Genomic DNA, 17,418 nt, shown 5'->3' with positions numbered 1-17,418 from the left:
ATAAATGTTAAAAGCTTAAGCCTTGCTATAGAATTCATGCACATCAAAGATTTGCAGGAGTAAGAATTAGTTCTAGTTCAATCAATGTATGTTTTGTCTCGAACCATCAATCATCAATAGGTACTTATAAACTAGCGTCTGGAATCGGACAATATCTTACAAATCAAAACAGTTTTGTATACAGAGTTGCTGTCAACAACAGTAGAACACAATTGTTACATCAGTACTGAAGCAAGATTTAACTTATTTTGTGTGACTTTCACTTTCCTATTGCCAAAAATTTTCTCGGATCATTTTTTGTTTGGTGTACGGAATGTAGGATTATTAGTTAGAATAAAAGATTACTTGTGGGAATAAAAGATTACCAGGGAATAGGATTACTGGGAATGCTGTATTTTGTGTTTGGTTGGTTTAACAGGAATGTAAGATTATTGTGTTTGGTTGATTTAACAGGAATGTAAGATTATTGTGTTTGGTTAAAGGAATAAAAGATTATTGAAATGTATATTTGACCAAATTTTCCTTATTATATATTTGTATAATATTACTAATTGTAAAATATTTATATATTTTCTTTAAAAAAATTAAATTCATAATATTTATATAATTTTTTTTACAAAAATAAAAATATAAAAAATGTTTAATGAAAGGATAAAAAAATTTGTAATTCCTGAACTTTATATAAAATTTTAATTATAGATTTTTTTTTGTAAATCTAAAATAATTTAAGGATAAATTTGTAATTTAATCTTCGTAGAATTTTTATTATTCAATGACAGAAGAATGATATTTTTTTTTAAAAAATAAAAATTTAAGGGTATTTTAGTCCAAAACGCCGGTAATGTTACAATACCTAAGGGAATAGAGGTAATGACATTTCCGGTAATATATCCAAAAAATATATTATTGGTAATAAAACATTACCAAGAATGAAATTCCCGACCAACCAAACATTAATCCTTGAACCAAACACCCTTAAGACATATGTTTTGTCTTTTATGCTAACCTGCAATAAACCATCAAATCTTTATGTTCATCCACTTGAATCAAATCTTTGCCTTCCATGACAATTGGTTTCCCTGTTGTTCTTCCTATAGCCAACAGCTAAAAGTTTCAGGAAAAAACCCAGGTTAAAGCTTGATGGAAGCTCCATCATGTTACCATAAAAACAAGCTTACCATTGCTGCAATCTTCGTCTCTTCCATGCTGTTCTGTCTTTCAAAACCAGGTGATAATAAGAGCATAAATGTTCATGCCATTTGTTCCACTCCTTTAATGCTTATTTGTAATTAGATGTTTTTTTTTCCGGCAGTTGTGTTGGGGTTTTCGAGCTATGAAACGGGTAATTTCAATGAGAAAGAGAAGCTACAGGTGGGTTCAAGGCCGCCAAGGTGCGTGAACAAGTGCTCGAGTTGCAGGCCGTGCATGGCGACTCTGGTTATTCAGCCTAATGATATAAAAGGAGACCCAAAGCTTCAGGCCATGATGAACGTGACGATGATATCTATTATCACCTTTCCTGGAAATGCAAATGCGGGAATAAGTTATATCGCCCATGATATTCGAGCTTCTTCTAGCTTATCAACTGAAGATCGGGCACAAATCATTTAGCGGCTTTACGAGGATGACGTCCAAAAATCTCAGGTTTTGTCTGTGTTTTTGACAATTTTAGCTATGTTTATATTCATGTAATGTATATTTAACATTTATGTTATTTTTGTAGAGGGAAAACGAGAGGAAAGTAAAGAAGTTGTGTTTTCTGTATCTTTATTTATTTTTCAAAAGCATGAACTAAGTAATTTATTCGGTTCGAGCATCATAGATATTAATGACGTGAATGTTAAATGTTGAAAGATTGAGAGTTATCTAATTTATTTAAATTATTTAAAAAAATTATTTTTAAAATGATTATTTTAATATTTAATGTAGTTATTAACCATACCGTTAAATTCTATGAAACTGAATAAAACTGATTTACTTTTTAATGAATCAATATCTATATTCTTAAATTTATGATAGTGAATTTTGAATATATAAATATTTTTTTAAGGGAAAAGGCGTACACATAGATTTAGGTAAATAAAAATATATTTATAAATCCTTTATTTTTTACTCATTTTTTTATTATTTCAACGGATCATGACATAAACTTCTAAGACCAGGAAAAACAAAATTTGAATCACTTAAATTTTGAGGACAAAAAAAAGAAGCAGAGGTTATCCTAATTAAAAAAAAAAGCAAATCGATATTCATATTTTTTTGATGTGACCTTTGAATTAAAAAAATAAATTTAATGTGATTTTTTAATTAATATTTTTGTCGTTGACCATTATAATTTTGTCGTGTTAATTTATGGTGTTAATATGGTGATTCACTGTACTGATGTGATAGTTTATTTGATATATTTTAGTTATTAATTTAGTTAATATCTCATGTTATTCATCATGTTAATTTGCCAACCTGTATTGTCACATCAGCGGATCATTTTGTTAGTATTATAACGGTCAATGATAAAAAACGTTGATGTAAGAATCAATTTAAATTATTTTCTAAATTAGAAGAAAAATAATACGGTAACATGATTTTTTTGAAGTACAAGAACCCCGCTGCCTTGTTGCCAATTTTAACATTGAGTAATTGGGTTGTAAGTAGAAACTAAAAACCGAAAACAGATAGCAGATGATGTGAGAGAAATAGGGTTAAATTAAGCGTGAAAGAAGAGAGAAATAGGGTTATATACATACATAAAAGGACGCCAAAGAAATCGCCGATCATTTCGTTTCAACCAGATAAATAGGGCAAAAGTCATGCCCTTGTTTCTCTACCATGAAGATGCATATATAATGAAACACGAGAAACAAACACATATTCCTACGTTGTTTTCTTGTCTGTTTCATCACCTTGAAGTTTCTTTTTTTTCCCCCTTTTAATGCATTCCTTTTGTTTCATTCTCTGAAACCCCTAAGGGTTCCAGAGAACACAGAGAAAAAACAAGCTTCTACGAAGCTCATCGACACCCATCCTGTGCGTTCCTCATGGCTCGGCGGTGGCCGAGTCGGGTCACCGGTCGAAGCCGATTACCGTGACGGCTTCGTCACACAATAGGATGCAAAGAACACCCTCAGATGGTAACATGAGGCAAACTGCGATCCCCAAGAAGAATAGTCCGCTTAGTAGTACTCGTTCTTTAGGGGCTCATGATTCGTTTAAGGAAGAAGGGGCTGATAGTGTCAGCTCACCGACGTTGTCGCTGGCCGGCGGCGATGTCGGTAGCAAGGGTGGTGCAGCTCAGGGGTTTGGAGATTACCGTGAAGGAAAACACATGGTTGATGATTATTACCAAAACATGATCGAAACTTAACCCGGAGAGACCATTCTTCTTGCAAACTATGCTAAATTCTTGAAAGAGGTGAGAATCATAAAGGTCCAATTATGGTTTTGATCTCTCTATTTTGTTTAAATTTAAAATCTAACCAATATATTGCCACTAATCTTAACTAGTTCACATAATTAACACCATTAAAATCTAGGGTAAAATATATAAATGGTCCATTGATTATAAAATATTGCTTTATTAAGTCCATCGATAATTAAAATTTAAAAAATAGTCCTTCAACTATAGGGAGTTGTTTTTTAGTCCCTTTACTATTGAAAGTTACAAAATGATCACCCGACTATTCATTATGTTCCAAACTCGTCATTTTCTGTTAAAAAATTGACAGGAATCTGAGTTGTACTTTATTGAGTGATATAGGATAAAATATGATCTCATAATCTTGAACGACTATCATACCTCAGTCAGTATGCTAATGCCCAACTTAGATGACTGCTAATATTTTAATAAAGAATGATGAGTTTTGAACATAATAAATAGTTGAAGACTATTATAGGTTAATAGTATTGCAAAAAAATTATAGATTGATAAAAGTTTATTTTATGGTTAATAATATTATTATTATTTTTGGATAAACAAAATTTATTTATCCAAAAAGAAGCAGACAAGCTGCTACACAACATATATCCCCTAGACATTTATAACAAACCCCAAGCTATACACAATTACCAATTTACAACATCTAATATGTTCATATGAGTTCTATACAATTTAATTCTCACAACATCTTTAATTCTACTTACAATAGTTTTAATCGACGGAGCCAAACCTCTGAAAAGCCTGAGATTACGTTCCTCCCAAGTGTAGTAAACAAGTCCAGTCCCAGCCAGCTTGAGGATATGAACTATAAGAGATTTGCCTTTGAGGTTCTGCAACATCCATTGGAGATTATCACTCCAACATAGGGGCTCTTGGGTAAGACCACAAGAGTGAAGAACATCACACAATATACCCTTCGCGTATACACACTTAGAGAAGAGGTGATTGCGAGACTCAAGACCAAAGTTACACAGTACACAACCATTGTCAGCAGTCAAACCAAATCTTGCAAGCCTGTCTTTTGTAGGCAATTTGTCTAAAATTGTCATCCATGAGATTAATGAGAATTTAGGAATGTGGCCTGGAAACCACAGAAGACGATGCCAGTTAACCTTCAACAGTCAAACCAAATCTTGCAAGCTTGTCTTTTGTAGGCAATTTGTCTAAAATTGTCATCCATGAGATTAATGAGAATTTAGGAATGTGGCCTGGAAACCACAGAAGACGATGCCAGCTAACCTTCTCTAATCTACTTCGAGTGTTATCCCATATCCAACTGACCTTAATTTGAGCCATGTTGCTGCTAGAGCAAAACAACCTCCAAGCCTCACTCCTTAACTTAAACAATTTTGCTAGAATCCAGCTGAAATGGATCTTACAGTCAACATTCCAGAAATCAGCTAATATAAAACAGTAAGCATTAACTCAAGAATTCCAGAGAGAGCCTTCTCCTGCTAGAATTTTCTTAATGAGCAATAAACAACAAGCTTTGCTCCAGTCCATCAAGTTCCTTAACCCTTGCAAATCTGGCTCCAGCTAACCCAAGCTCCTCTAGCTGGGGTGTCACTCCCCTTCCAAAAAAATCTCATGCCTAGTCTCTTTATATCCTTGATCACCCCTTGTTAATAGTATTATTAAATTGATATCAAAAGTGAATATTTTAAATATAGGTTCGAGGTGATATATTGAAAGCCGAAGAATATTATAAGAGAACAGTTTTGGTGAAACTAGATGATGGGGAAGTTTTATCAATGTATGGAGATTTAATATGGACTAACCATAGAGATGAAGCTAGGGCTCAATCTTACTTTGATCGAGCTCTTAAAGCTTCACCTAACGATTGGTATATATATTTTTTCTGAATGTTTCATTTCCAATTTGTTAACCGATCAAACGACCATCCACTTTTTCTTGTTTTTATATGGGTGGATAAAATTTGTTTGAAATCATTTAATTAATATTTTTCTATCAAATCAGATAGATGAACTCAATTTTTAAAATATTTTAATCGAACCAATCAACTATTTGAGTGAACAAAGTTCAATTCAAACTAGAGATGACAACGATACAGGATGAGTTAGATTTTTTATCACCCGGTCTCGATCGATCTGATATTAATTTTAAAGCTAAAAGGTATATGATGTCTATCTAATTTTAAAAAATATTAATGTGGCTTTCGTATTATTTTTTCTCTCGGCGTGACCTTCTAATTTAGAAAATAAGCCTAATATGATACTTTAACCAATATATTTCTTCGTTGACCTTTATGGTGCTGACATGACGGTCTACAGTGATGGATAGCGTGGCGTACAAATGAACTAAATTAGTAACTCAAACATAACAGATGGACTACCACGTCAGCACCATAACAGTCAACGACAGAAACTGACGGTTGATGAGTGTTCAGAATAGTTAATCTTTACTCGTTATTTCTTCGATTTTGTGGAGTTATTGTTGTTGATTTGGTTGTGTTATGTCTATTTTCGTGCAGGTCCTTACTTTCCAGAATTAGTGATAAAACGGGCGAATTCTGCATTTTTTGTATTATTTGGTCACGGCTGGAGACATGGACACGACTCTGGGCACGATGCGGTCTGACGTGACAGTTTCTAGAAGGTCCAGTCAGCGGCGGTTTCTAGAAGACTTCATCCGCACGCCTTCTAGAAGATTGACGAGTAGAGTTGCATTAGGAGACTAGTTTAAGTTTAAATTTAAATTTAAAAACAATTATCTTTTGTATTATTTTCTTTACTTATCCTTTAAGCTTTGAGAGACTATAAATACCCACTTGGGGTAAGCCTAAACTCATCACTCAAATTACATTCTTCTTTTCTCTCTAGTTTTATTAAAGTTTTCTCCTTTTACTTTTCAAGTTTTTCACTTTTTTCTTTTATTTTCAAGCTTTGTTTTCAAAATGCTAAGAATGATTTTTGTTATGCTTAGCTAAACTTTTCAAAATCCGAGAGCTGTCGCGATGATTCAATTTCAACGGGAGAATTGAAACGGTCCCTTAATATCTTCGGAATATCTCTCTCAATCTATGCGCTTATTTTTCAAAATCAAATATTGACTTTGGTCAAGAGGTTGTTGCGATTAAATGTGTGGGATGAATATTAGGCTTGTAGAAAGCAATTCGACTTCCTGTGAACACACTTGGCGAGATAATTTTGCCAAGAGGGAATTGAGATCAGAATTGACGGTTATAGAAGCAACAATCCGAGTCGGACGCTACGAACTTAAACGGTAATTGATCTACGACAATTGATGTCGTTAGAATCAATTATCGAAGTCGGAATCAAAGATTGCCTTGGGTGTTCGGTATACAAGATAGAGTCACGGGGATAACCCTTGTAGACAAAGTAACCGACGTGAATCCCGAAAAGAAAATCTTATTCGATGATCATAAGGAAATTGAATCAAAGCGAAGTTTGAGGCTACTTTTACCGAATTTATTCACAATCTTCATCTTCTTATTTTTACTTTAATTACCTTTATTTATTTAATCGCTTTTATTATTTTAATATCTTTTTACCAAAATTTTTCCCCATTTTTACTGATTCACGCCTGTCATAAATAAATCAGACAGAAATTTAATTTTCTAAGTCCCTGTAGAATCGACCCTTACTTTTTTTTACTAACTATTTCCTTTATTTATTTATTGAGAATAAGGAATTTATTTTTACACCGAAACAACAGTTGTCAACGGTCTATGGAATGAATTTGATTAAGCCAGTTTTCAAATATTTTAACTGAAACGACCAACTGCTCTCCCGTAAATATTTTACATGGGTGGAGCCGGTGGGATAATAATATTGTGAATTGCAGCCATGTCATTGCATCTTATGCTTGGTATCTATGGAATGCTGAAGCTGGAGGAGGAGGAGGAGGAGGAGGAACATCAGATCAATGGTGCTAATACTTGCACACCGCAGCAACCTCATGGCCGATTCCCCTATGCCCCCCCCCCCCCTTGCAATTTCACCACGGCCGCTTGTTAAAACCTGTTGATCTCACATTTTCTTCGTAACATCAATTTCTCCCATCACGGGGAAAATCTGTTAATACAAGTATCATGTATGCATATATATATGACAATTTACTATTCGTTCAAAGGGAATTTCTTTGAATTGAATTTTGTACTGTAATATATAATGTTATTATAATAAAATATACAACACCCGGGGTGATAAACCAGTGGTGTATGAAATAATATTCAAGTATATCTACTCTCTGGCAGTGAATGATAAATACTATCCCTACAGTGAGTATTACCTGAAGTCACTTACGGCACGTCGAATGATGATCATGGAGCGGATAAACCCTGCTCGATCACGGACTATCTAACGACGACGAAAGACTACTCCAAAATTTACAAAATATATTCAACAAACCCGTCCTCAAACCACAAATTATGACAATTTGGTAAAAAGATCGACATAAGAGTAGTGCTGCAAACAGGAATGGAGAATCCTAATAACATCAACCTTTGCAAGCAACAACCTAAACGACCTAAGCTGCTGAATATGGGAGAAGACAACACCATATGCTATCATGTAGAAGTTTTCATACCTTGATCATTCAAATAATTCAGTCTTAGACGCGTCCTTATTTAGGCAAAATGAAGTCCAGAGCTTTGTATATGAACATCCGCTTTAAAGGTTAAAAACCATCGCCATGATTTAATGCTCCAGTGCAATAGGCTCTTGTTTGTACAAGTTCCAGTTGTCCTTGCTCTTCGATCACTAGTCGTCCTCGGTCAATGTCGAGCTTACTTTCACCTGAATCAGTTGTAGGAACTACCTCCTGCTGTTGGACCGGAGATAACTCTCTTCATTTGTTGCACCGGATAATGTCAGATTCTCCTCATTTGATGCTTTAGAAGAGGCTATCTTCCCTGCAGTAGTTGCTTTCAATGCAGTTACTTTTTCCTGATTTTGTGCCTTTGATGCTTTTTCCTTATTTTTTGCACTGGATAAACTGGTCTTCTGAGAAGGCAGTTTGGGAAGGGATTTACGCTGTGGCATCTTAGCATGGACAGGAGAAATTACTTTAGCAGAGATGCTCTGCGATGGCCTCTCACCCAGACTTGGCCGACCTGATTGGTGACCACTATTGCTGGTATCATCAGAGTCCAAAGGACTTGAACTTTTTTTTCGACCAAGCTTTGGAGATTTAGGTCTTGTTGTCGGTATCTACACCCAGAAAATAGGAAAATAGAGGATTGGTGAAGTCTTGCCATGGTCGATAAATTTGTGTAAACTCAAAAAGTAGAATTGTAGATGCAAAAAATATAGTGTAAAATTTTAAAATGATGCACAACACGCGCGCACCCGGGGGAGTGGTCTTTGAACTGAGGAATAGAACAAGGCAACTTAAAACAGTTGAATTCAAAGTTATCCCTTCAAGAGATTTATAAAGCAGATAAATCAAAGTCCTAAAAAACCCATGCTGTCACGTAAATAAATGACATCAACAACTAAAAAACATCATTCAAAAACTATGATATTACTTGGCTACAGTGTTTAAAAGTAATGTAGCTTTGACATTACACGCCACTGTTTAATAGGGCATGGTGACTGGTACAAGGTACTCCAGGGAAAGATGCGTAGATGACATAACTAACAGGGATTGATCAATCTCAGCACATCTGGAATATGAATCAATTTTATGCTCTCAGGTTCATTCAGAAAGACTTTCACTAATGATCACAACATTGTCAATCGGTTAAAGTTGTTATAAGTTAAATGTATCAGCTACAGCTAAACAGAAACGGTTCACAGAGGTAGGTACTACTTCCAACTCAAGCATCAAGCAGCAGCACTCTGCAGAAAAGAAAGCAGCTGCTGTAGGATGATGGAGCAGAGACATGCAAAAGCTTGAATGACAGGTGTAAAAGTGGAAAGGTGGGCAAACCTAATGATAAAAACTTAAGAAATCTTAGCAACTATATGCATCGTTTCGAATTTGAGGCCTCTCAGCCCCCCACACCCAAAAGAAAGAGAGGAGAAATAGGTAAATAAATAATATTAAGAAGCATGCCATTTACATTTCTAGCCTTTTATGCATCAAACCTTCTTCAATTCCACCTTAGGAGGTGAAGGTTCCTGATAGAAGCTTGGCATTGGAGTTGCTTTGAAGTTCAAAGTCCTTCTAAACATCTTAATCTCAGCTTCTTGAGTTTCCTGTCAGAAATTTGAAACGTTGTTATGATAAGAAATAAACAATTTCAGGCCTTAAGTCGTCATATTCACACCTTGGACTTTGCTTGCAAGTTGCTCTTTTCTACTTCCCTTGCATGAATCTTCTCCTCAAGCTGCGTGTAGAACTTCACAACACAACGGAGAAGAGATAAAAAGTTAAATAAAAGAGCTGCTAGAATAGAAAATGTAAAATATCAGGAATATAAATTAAAGAGCCAACCTCTTTCCTTTTCTCAGCCCGTTCACCACACTTGAAACTAAAACAATAATTTGGAAGAGTACCAATCCTACGATGTTTGGCATCGGCTGCCTTGGGGCTTCTACAAAGCGATTAAGGATAAACAGAAATATATCAATTAAAAACAGACACTTCTAGACGAGCCAGGAGGAGGCTCAAATAGCAAACTATTTTCAACTCATAGTCCAAGACAGGAAGTAGTAATGAAAAGTCCAAACAGTAAAGGATATGAGGACTCTGCGTCTTCTTCAGCTTTATGAATAGGCCCTTTCTTCAGAAGCTTCGGCTTGGGTTTCTCTCTATCATACACAATAGAACAGATGAGAAATGGAAGGAGAAAGCATCCTTCATCATCTCAAACATAAAGTCTAATTTCAGGGCTCTACGTTGGTTAAAATCAATAACATAGGCAGAAGGCTGCATGATAAAAGAGAAGAAATTCTAACATAAGCATAAGTAGTACGTACATAGTGCCTTCAAAGAAGGGTGCACCAGATTTCTCAGAATGCTGCCAGAAGCAGAGAGGGGGAATCAATGATCAGAGAGGAAGTAATAGTTGCAAAATTAAAAAGAAAACTGCACTGAAAAGGATATCAGGTAGGACCTTGGATGCATTGCCTTGTTTTTCATTGACTGATCTTCTTTGAAGGGGTTGTGTCGGACGTGAATTTGTAGCAAGAGAACCACCATTCGAAGCTATTGAAGTTGCCTTTTCACTTTTCCCATCTCTACTTTTCTTCACTAAAGCAGAAGAGACATTTTTGGGATCAGAGGGCTTCTCATTCTTGGTCTTGCCTTGAACCTTCTGAGTTTTGGATTGATTCGCATTATCTTTAACTTCCCCTTCCTAAGGAAGACAGACACACTCATAAAACACGAAATTCAGATTAATGGGAATTAATAGAAGGATTTACATTTGATAGCTGAGTGTACACTGTCAATGAATTAGATGATGACAAAACATCAAAATAATTAAAATATAACCACTTTAACCTCGTTCTTAATTGAGTATCATCATCTGGTTCTGTTCATTGATAGGTTATAAACTGTTACTGCAACAAATATAAACCATTAATAGAAGAACCCAAACAGAATGTAAGATCTACTACCTTCGAATCAATCAATCCATTACTATCCAAAAAGTCATCCAATTCCTCTCTAGCTTCCCCAGTTTTTCCATTATCATCCATTTCATTCTGCAAATAAGTCTGGAAGGTTTTCTCAACATTCACATTATCTGAAATATCACTGTCGTCCCCAGACAAACAAAGTTGTCTATCATCACCATTTTGAAGAGCAACCCCATCAAGCCCATCAACACGCAAGATATCTTCCGAATCCATCACACACTGAATAAAACAAACTAGTGTAAGGCTAACTACGAAACAATGAAAAGCAATTCAACACTTTCACTAACTTACATTTTCTCAAACCTTCATAGCAACTACAAGCTATATTTACTAATTTTCGATTATCTCCTTCTATCCACGTTCATCTCTACAAGTGACGACCTCAAAAAGGATATAAATAACAGATCAATTTGCATATATATATATATATATATATGCAGCATCTATAATATTCACTGTTGCTGTAAACTTGTGCAGGAAAAACTGAACAAGCAATACTAAAATCATCAGGAGTAGCTTACTAAAAATCGCAATCAAATCAGCTGAAAAAGGGTGAAAACAGATGGTTTAAGTGGGGCAAATCTCCAATGATATTAGAGATCTTCAGCATCACTAAACAACTAAATGCATTTCCTTTCACATTGATCTACTCTTACCGAAACGCAAGCATGAAATCCTCGCTCTTTCTCAGCACCCAAACAAAAAACAATTTCAGAAGAAGAAAAAACAGCTTCACTTATTTACTTTCTTACCTCGTGAAGCGTGCGACAAATTAAAACTTCATGAAACGGAGAAGAAGATAAATTAGCGAAGGAAATTGAAAGGATCTGAGAAGGAAGATAGTGAAGTGAACAGTGAAGATTAAAGAGTAAACAGGAAGCTCTTCAAAAACAAATAAAAAAAAGAAGATAATTGGAAAAATTAAATTTTTATATATTTTTTGTTTTGTTTGTATTTTATAGTAGCGACCTTCAAATCTATTTCCAGGTCACTTTCTTTCGAGAGAAAATGACTGATGTCTGTTCCCCGTAAAATACGGTTACGAATATACGATTTTCATACACCGGTAAAAATTTAAAAATACGGTTCTCGTACGCTATTTTTACCCCTTTACCGGGATTTCAGATAATTAAATACAGTTTAGTAACTAACCCTGCTCTCCCAGTAGGCAACTACCATTCTATTTTTTCAAGAGGTTACATTTTTTAAAATAATTATATTTTATAAATGTATATATTATTATCTGTAAGAAAAGTTTGGACTTTTTTTTTTATCTAAATATATTTTTAAAGATTATTTACAATAGGAATGGCAAACTAGGGTATGTGCGGATACTCCTTTCCTTTCTTATACTCATTTAATATTTTCGTATTTATCATTTACCCACCATCACGACGGGTAAAACTTTTAAATTCACATTCGTTCACGTTGGTACATTTCTAAATTTATCTCACTCATTAATTAACTAGATACTCACTACTTATTCGATACACGTTTGTATTTATCTATACCCCACCGATTTGAGATAGAGAAATAGTTGACTTCAATTTTAAAAATGTTTATACCATAATATTTGATTACATTACATAACATGTCCTATAAAATCTTAATATTTATAAAATAATCTTTGGAATTATACCTAAATTTATAATAATACAATTTTATATAGTGAATAGTTAGTGGAAGGACGGATGCAGAGCATGCGGGTAAGGTCTTCAACCCATAATCTATCAACTACCTATGACGGGTATGACTTTTTACATCTACACATGTCCACTATCTACTAAACTTATATTCATCTCCGCCCCAATTAGTGTGGATACGGTGCGAAATCATTAAAATTGTACCTATCTATCATCCCTAATTTACAATATTAGTATTTAAAATTATTATTATTGAAATTATATTTTTACCGATTGAATTGGATTAAGAGGATCATAGATCGAGTAGGGATTAATTTTTAGTCCATCAAATTCAATTCAAATATAACTATCTTCACCTCGCCTGACTTGATTATATAAAGATGTATTATTACAATTATCTCTAAATGTGTAAAACTCAATTATATTATTATTCTCGGATTAAATTAAATATTATAAATTCAACTCATCTCATCTTAAATTAAACTAGACGAGACGTATGAAATTCACATTATTATAGTTGAATTATACCCATCAAACCAAAGAAATTCGGGCGTGACATCAAACCAATCCAATCCTTGAATGATGCAACTATCCACCAATTAATCAACAGATAATCAATCAACATTTTTATTAATTTATTATAATTCATGGGGATAAGATAATGATAAACCCATTGGGGATCACAAAGAATATTGGATGGTGGAAATTTTATTTTAGAAAAATGCAACTTTCAAAGGCAATAAATCATCAGTTAATGTTGGAGAAATCAGTGTCTTTTTCAAGGACAGAAATAGACATCAGGACTTTGGTCCCTCATATCTTGTCCCATGTGTGAATATGGAAGGGGCCATAGCAGATGGCACAATGCTTTCACTCTTTGTCTCTCATAATTTACATGCTCTTCCACCTTGCCCCACAATTCACTAGTTTAACATGAGCATTCTTAAAATCTTCAAAGAACATGTTCTGATCGCCTGCGTATCTCATGATCCACCTGCGGCGATCAAATAAGCTCCCGATTAGTCCATTAGTCGAGTGTTCTTTTCCGAAAGACGACCATCCTTCATTTGTCTCACTAAGTAGGCTTGACAGCAAGAATTGCATTTAATGTTCTTTGACAAAGAACCCTAAACCCGAATTAGGCTTAGTGATAACTTCATTGAAAGAAAAATCCAAGCAGATACAGGAGAACACTATTAAATGGCAATGAAAGCGGATTTTCCAACACGGACCTTAAGCATTCATCATCCTCTACAGTGGCATGATCTGAAGGAAGGGCGGTCATGGTTGTCATTCCAGCGACATGAGAACAATTGGTACATAAGTAACAGATGTGTTCACGAGAACATGGTAGAAGTTGTGCTAAATTATGTACCGGAAGAATTCCATGGCTTCTCCAGAAGAATTTTGAAGTATTGATTTATCAAAAGAAACCGGACTTCCAAAACCTTTACCGCCAATAGTGTGAGCCCCGGATAGAGTAACTAGTTCTTGTGTTCTGCAAAATGAGAACAATGTCATGTATTTTTTTCAGACATGATATTTAAAATTAAGTCATAACTTAGTAATTTCAAAAGAACAATAGCTACTGAAATTAAGGTGGTGTTTGTTTTCACTGTTAAAGGTCTTCAAAGCTCTTTTGTCTGCGCCTCGCAGACCACACGCAGACATTGGGCTTCGCATACCGTTTGTTTTTTAGAAGACAGAAGCTCTTCTAACGTCTGCGCGTCCTCTTCTTGGCGCAGACGTGACCTTATGTCTTCAAAGCTCTTATAACCTCTTCAAAGAACCATTTTTGCTATTAATTTTTAAAAAATTATAAAATGTAATTAAATTTAATGAATTATTACAAAATAGTACTATAATGTTGTAATAAATTATAAAAGTTCGATAATATAATAATTATTTTATAGTATTTAGATAAATGTATTAATAATTTTATAATCTTTTAATAAATTTAATAAGTATTTTATAATATTTTAAACTTTATTGACGAAAATGATTATTTGTATATAACTTAACGATATCTAATATACTTTATTTGAAAAAATATATTAAACTTAGTAAAATATATTATACAATTAAACTTAGTAAACTTTTCTTTATATATAAAAACATAGAAAATCACGAGGACATACAATTATTAGCATTAAAAGAGACAAAATAAATGTTTTAATAAAAAAATATTCACACTATTGAAAAATCTGATTCTTTATCATTTAATTCTGGTAAAGTACGAAAGTCCATTTATACATAATAAATAAATAAAAATAAATAATATATTTTTTCTAAATAGAAAAATACTAATTGATGTATATTATATGGAGTATATATTATATATATTTTTTGATATTACTAGAATTGGTTTGTACCACTCGAATAAATTAAGATGATTTAAATGATATTATAAAATTGAGTATTGATATATTTGTGAATCGATAATAATTGAGAATTAAAATATAATTTTTTAACAATTACTTAAACCGAAACAAACAGATTGAATTAAAATCAAATTGATTTAATTATCGATTGATTTAATAATAATTTTTAAAATGATATATAATATTAAAACCAAAATCTAATAGTCCGTAGATGTAATAATTTATAATAATAAAATTCTTATAATATTTATTTAATATATTTTTTCAAATAAAGTATATTAGATATCGTTGAGTTATATACAAATGATCATTTTCGTCAATAAATTTTAAAAAATTATAAAATACTTATTAAATTTATTAAAAGATTATAAATTTATTAATAAATTTATCTAAATACTATAAAATTATTATTATATTATCGAACTTTTATAATTTATTACAACATTATAGTGACTATTTTGTAATAATTCATTAAATTTAATGAAATTTTATAATTTTTAAAAAATTAATAGCAAAAATGGTTATTTGAGTATAGTTTAAAAAAATCAGTTTATTTATATTTTAATTTATTTTAAGAGTCTGTAAACGTTAAAAAACAGTCTTCTTCTTGCAGACTGCAGACTTTTGGTTCACCTCTTCTACCGCAGATATGGTCCGCAGACTACAGACCTTTTACCTCTGTTAAAACAAACACCACCTAAGATTTATCGTCGAAGATTTACAGACATCAACCAGCTGCAAACGTGGAGCAAGGAAATGAAAATAAAAAGATGTTTGCAAGCAAAAACTCACGAGAAGCCCTTTCGTTGAAAACACTGCTTCAAACCAGCAGCATCCAGAGATTCTTGGGGAAGCTTCCCTTCAGGATTTGGCTCCCTACATCGGACTTGTGGCATCAGTGAGGATCATAAAATGTTATTTTACGTCGAAAAAGATGCTAAAGCGAAGTATGCTACATAGTATAACAGTTAATTATCTATTTAACCAGCTATCAAGTTCTACATATGATCCGAACTAGGTGCTCACCCGGAATCCAGTAGGCCTAAGGTAAACTGGGATTTTTGGACCTCCACGAACAGAAACGGCTTCAGCTCCAGCGACAGCAATCATGTCCGCCCATGATACTAACAACAGAAAACAAGAGATACACAACATCTTAGCATGACGATGACCATTCATTTCCATCAAAATCTTTTCATCTGATATTTGCAGAAAAAAATACCTGAACGTACTGCATCGATTTCTCTCTTTGCTTTCTCTAGAACCTAAAACAATGATGCATCCATTTGAAGTGTTATAACTTAAAAAGAGGAAAGAAAAAGCCAAAAGTACATATAAATGTTGATTAAAATGATACATTCAGTCTATGTTTTGTGTTGAAGAGTTACATTAAGAAAAAAATTATACGATGATCACATTAATTTTTTTAAAAATACAAAAATTTCCTACCCCTTTTTTTTCTTTTTGTCTAAAAAACAGTATCAAAAGAATATTATATCAAATCCGTTTCAACTTGGTATTGAATCGAGAAAGATTAAAATATGACCCCACCCCACCAATGCTCCTCACGATTCAGCCGCTTTCGTAGAATAAGGAGATATATGTGTAGGGACTGGACTCTTCCATTCACGCACATTCCCCGGACGGCGAACTGTCTTGCGGACTCTATGGAAAGGCTCGGACGCACTTTGTCGCTTGACATAGTGGTTTTTCAACAACCTCCATGTGAAAGCTTGGAGATCTTCAAGTATGAATGTAGGCCAATCCACTGAGTCTACAGTTGCCCACCAGTATACAACAGAGAAGAAGCTCCCCCACACCCACAGTCGTTCATTAATAATTTCCACCCTTTCCAAATTTGAACAAGTATATAAGGTCCACATACGACAATCAATGCATATGGACTCAATAATAATGGTTACTGTTAGGTTTTAGTAAAGAGATCTTTGTCCCCTACTCATATAAACTAAAACGTTTTTTTTTTAGATTTTCATGTAATAATCATTAGCTTTAGCCCTACTTAATCCAAAACCAACCAATTAAATGACCGTAGGGAAGCTTTGAAGGCGAATGGAATTGCTGATCAGTTGCCAGACCATATATCGTCTTTCGCTTTCTCATTGTTGCATCTACGTTCATGGATTCACCTTCAAAGCTCCGTTCGTTTGAAGTTGAGTTCAACCGATCATCCCCGTTACTCTTAAGAAAGGAAGATGAACTTTTATCAGTCAACTTCCACTCCGGAAAGGTGGAGTTGCTTTTTCCTGTTTCCCGAAGCTGACCATTTCTAACACTTGAGCAAGGTGTTGAAAGAGGGCCCAACCGCAATGATAGATCACAGGCAAACTCATGCGGGTTCATAGAAGCATTTACTGCATCTGTTTGGTTCATCT

At 33.8% G+C, this 17,418-nt stretch overlaps 1 protein-coding gene and 2 pseudogenes across 1 annotated transcript; all 3 read right to left on the bottom strand.

The window, feature by feature from the left end:
* Positions 1-4,006: 4,006 nt before the first annotated feature.
* Positions 4,007-4,729, bottom strand: LOC120180030. The gene is made up of 3 exons (XM_039185487.1): positions 4,546-4,729; positions 4,138-4,469; positions 4,007-4,024 (listed from the first exon to the last, which is right to left on the bottom strand). Exons 1-3 carry the CDS (start codon positions 4,727-4,729, stop codon positions 4,007-4,009), a joined length of 534 nt encoding a protein of 177 aa, XP_039041418.1.
* Positions 4,730-7,639: 2,910 nt separating this feature from the next.
* On the bottom strand, positions 7,640-11,942 carry LOC120200558 (annotated as a pseudogene).
* Positions 11,943-14,011: 2,069 nt separating this feature from the next.
* LOC120179934 lies at positions 14,012-17,416 on the bottom strand (annotated as a pseudogene).
* Positions 17,417-17,418: the final 2 nt, after the last annotated feature.

This window comes from Hibiscus syriacus, unplaced genomic scaffold (genome assembly GCF_006381635.1).
Source record: "Hibiscus syriacus cultivar Baekdansim isolate YM2019G1 unplaced genomic scaffold, ASM638163v2 tig00000340_pilon, whole genome shotgun sequence".
Taxonomy (NCBI): Eukaryota; Viridiplantae; Streptophyta; class Magnoliopsida; order Malvales; family Malvaceae; genus Hibiscus; species Hibiscus syriacus.
This window is presented reverse-complemented; position numbering and strand designations above follow the sequence as displayed.

What these genes read in the sequence shown, in the direction of transcription:
- LOC120180030 (XM_039185487.1), bottom strand. Translation starts at nt 4,729, where the DNA reads ATGGCTCAAATTAAGGTCAGTTGGATATGGGATAACACTCGAAGTAGA. An exon ending in ATTTGGTTTGACTGTTGAAG is followed by an intron (nt 4,470 to 4,545) that starts GTTAACTGGCAT and finishes TGACAATTTTAG; the next exon opens with ACAAATTGCCTACAAAAGAC.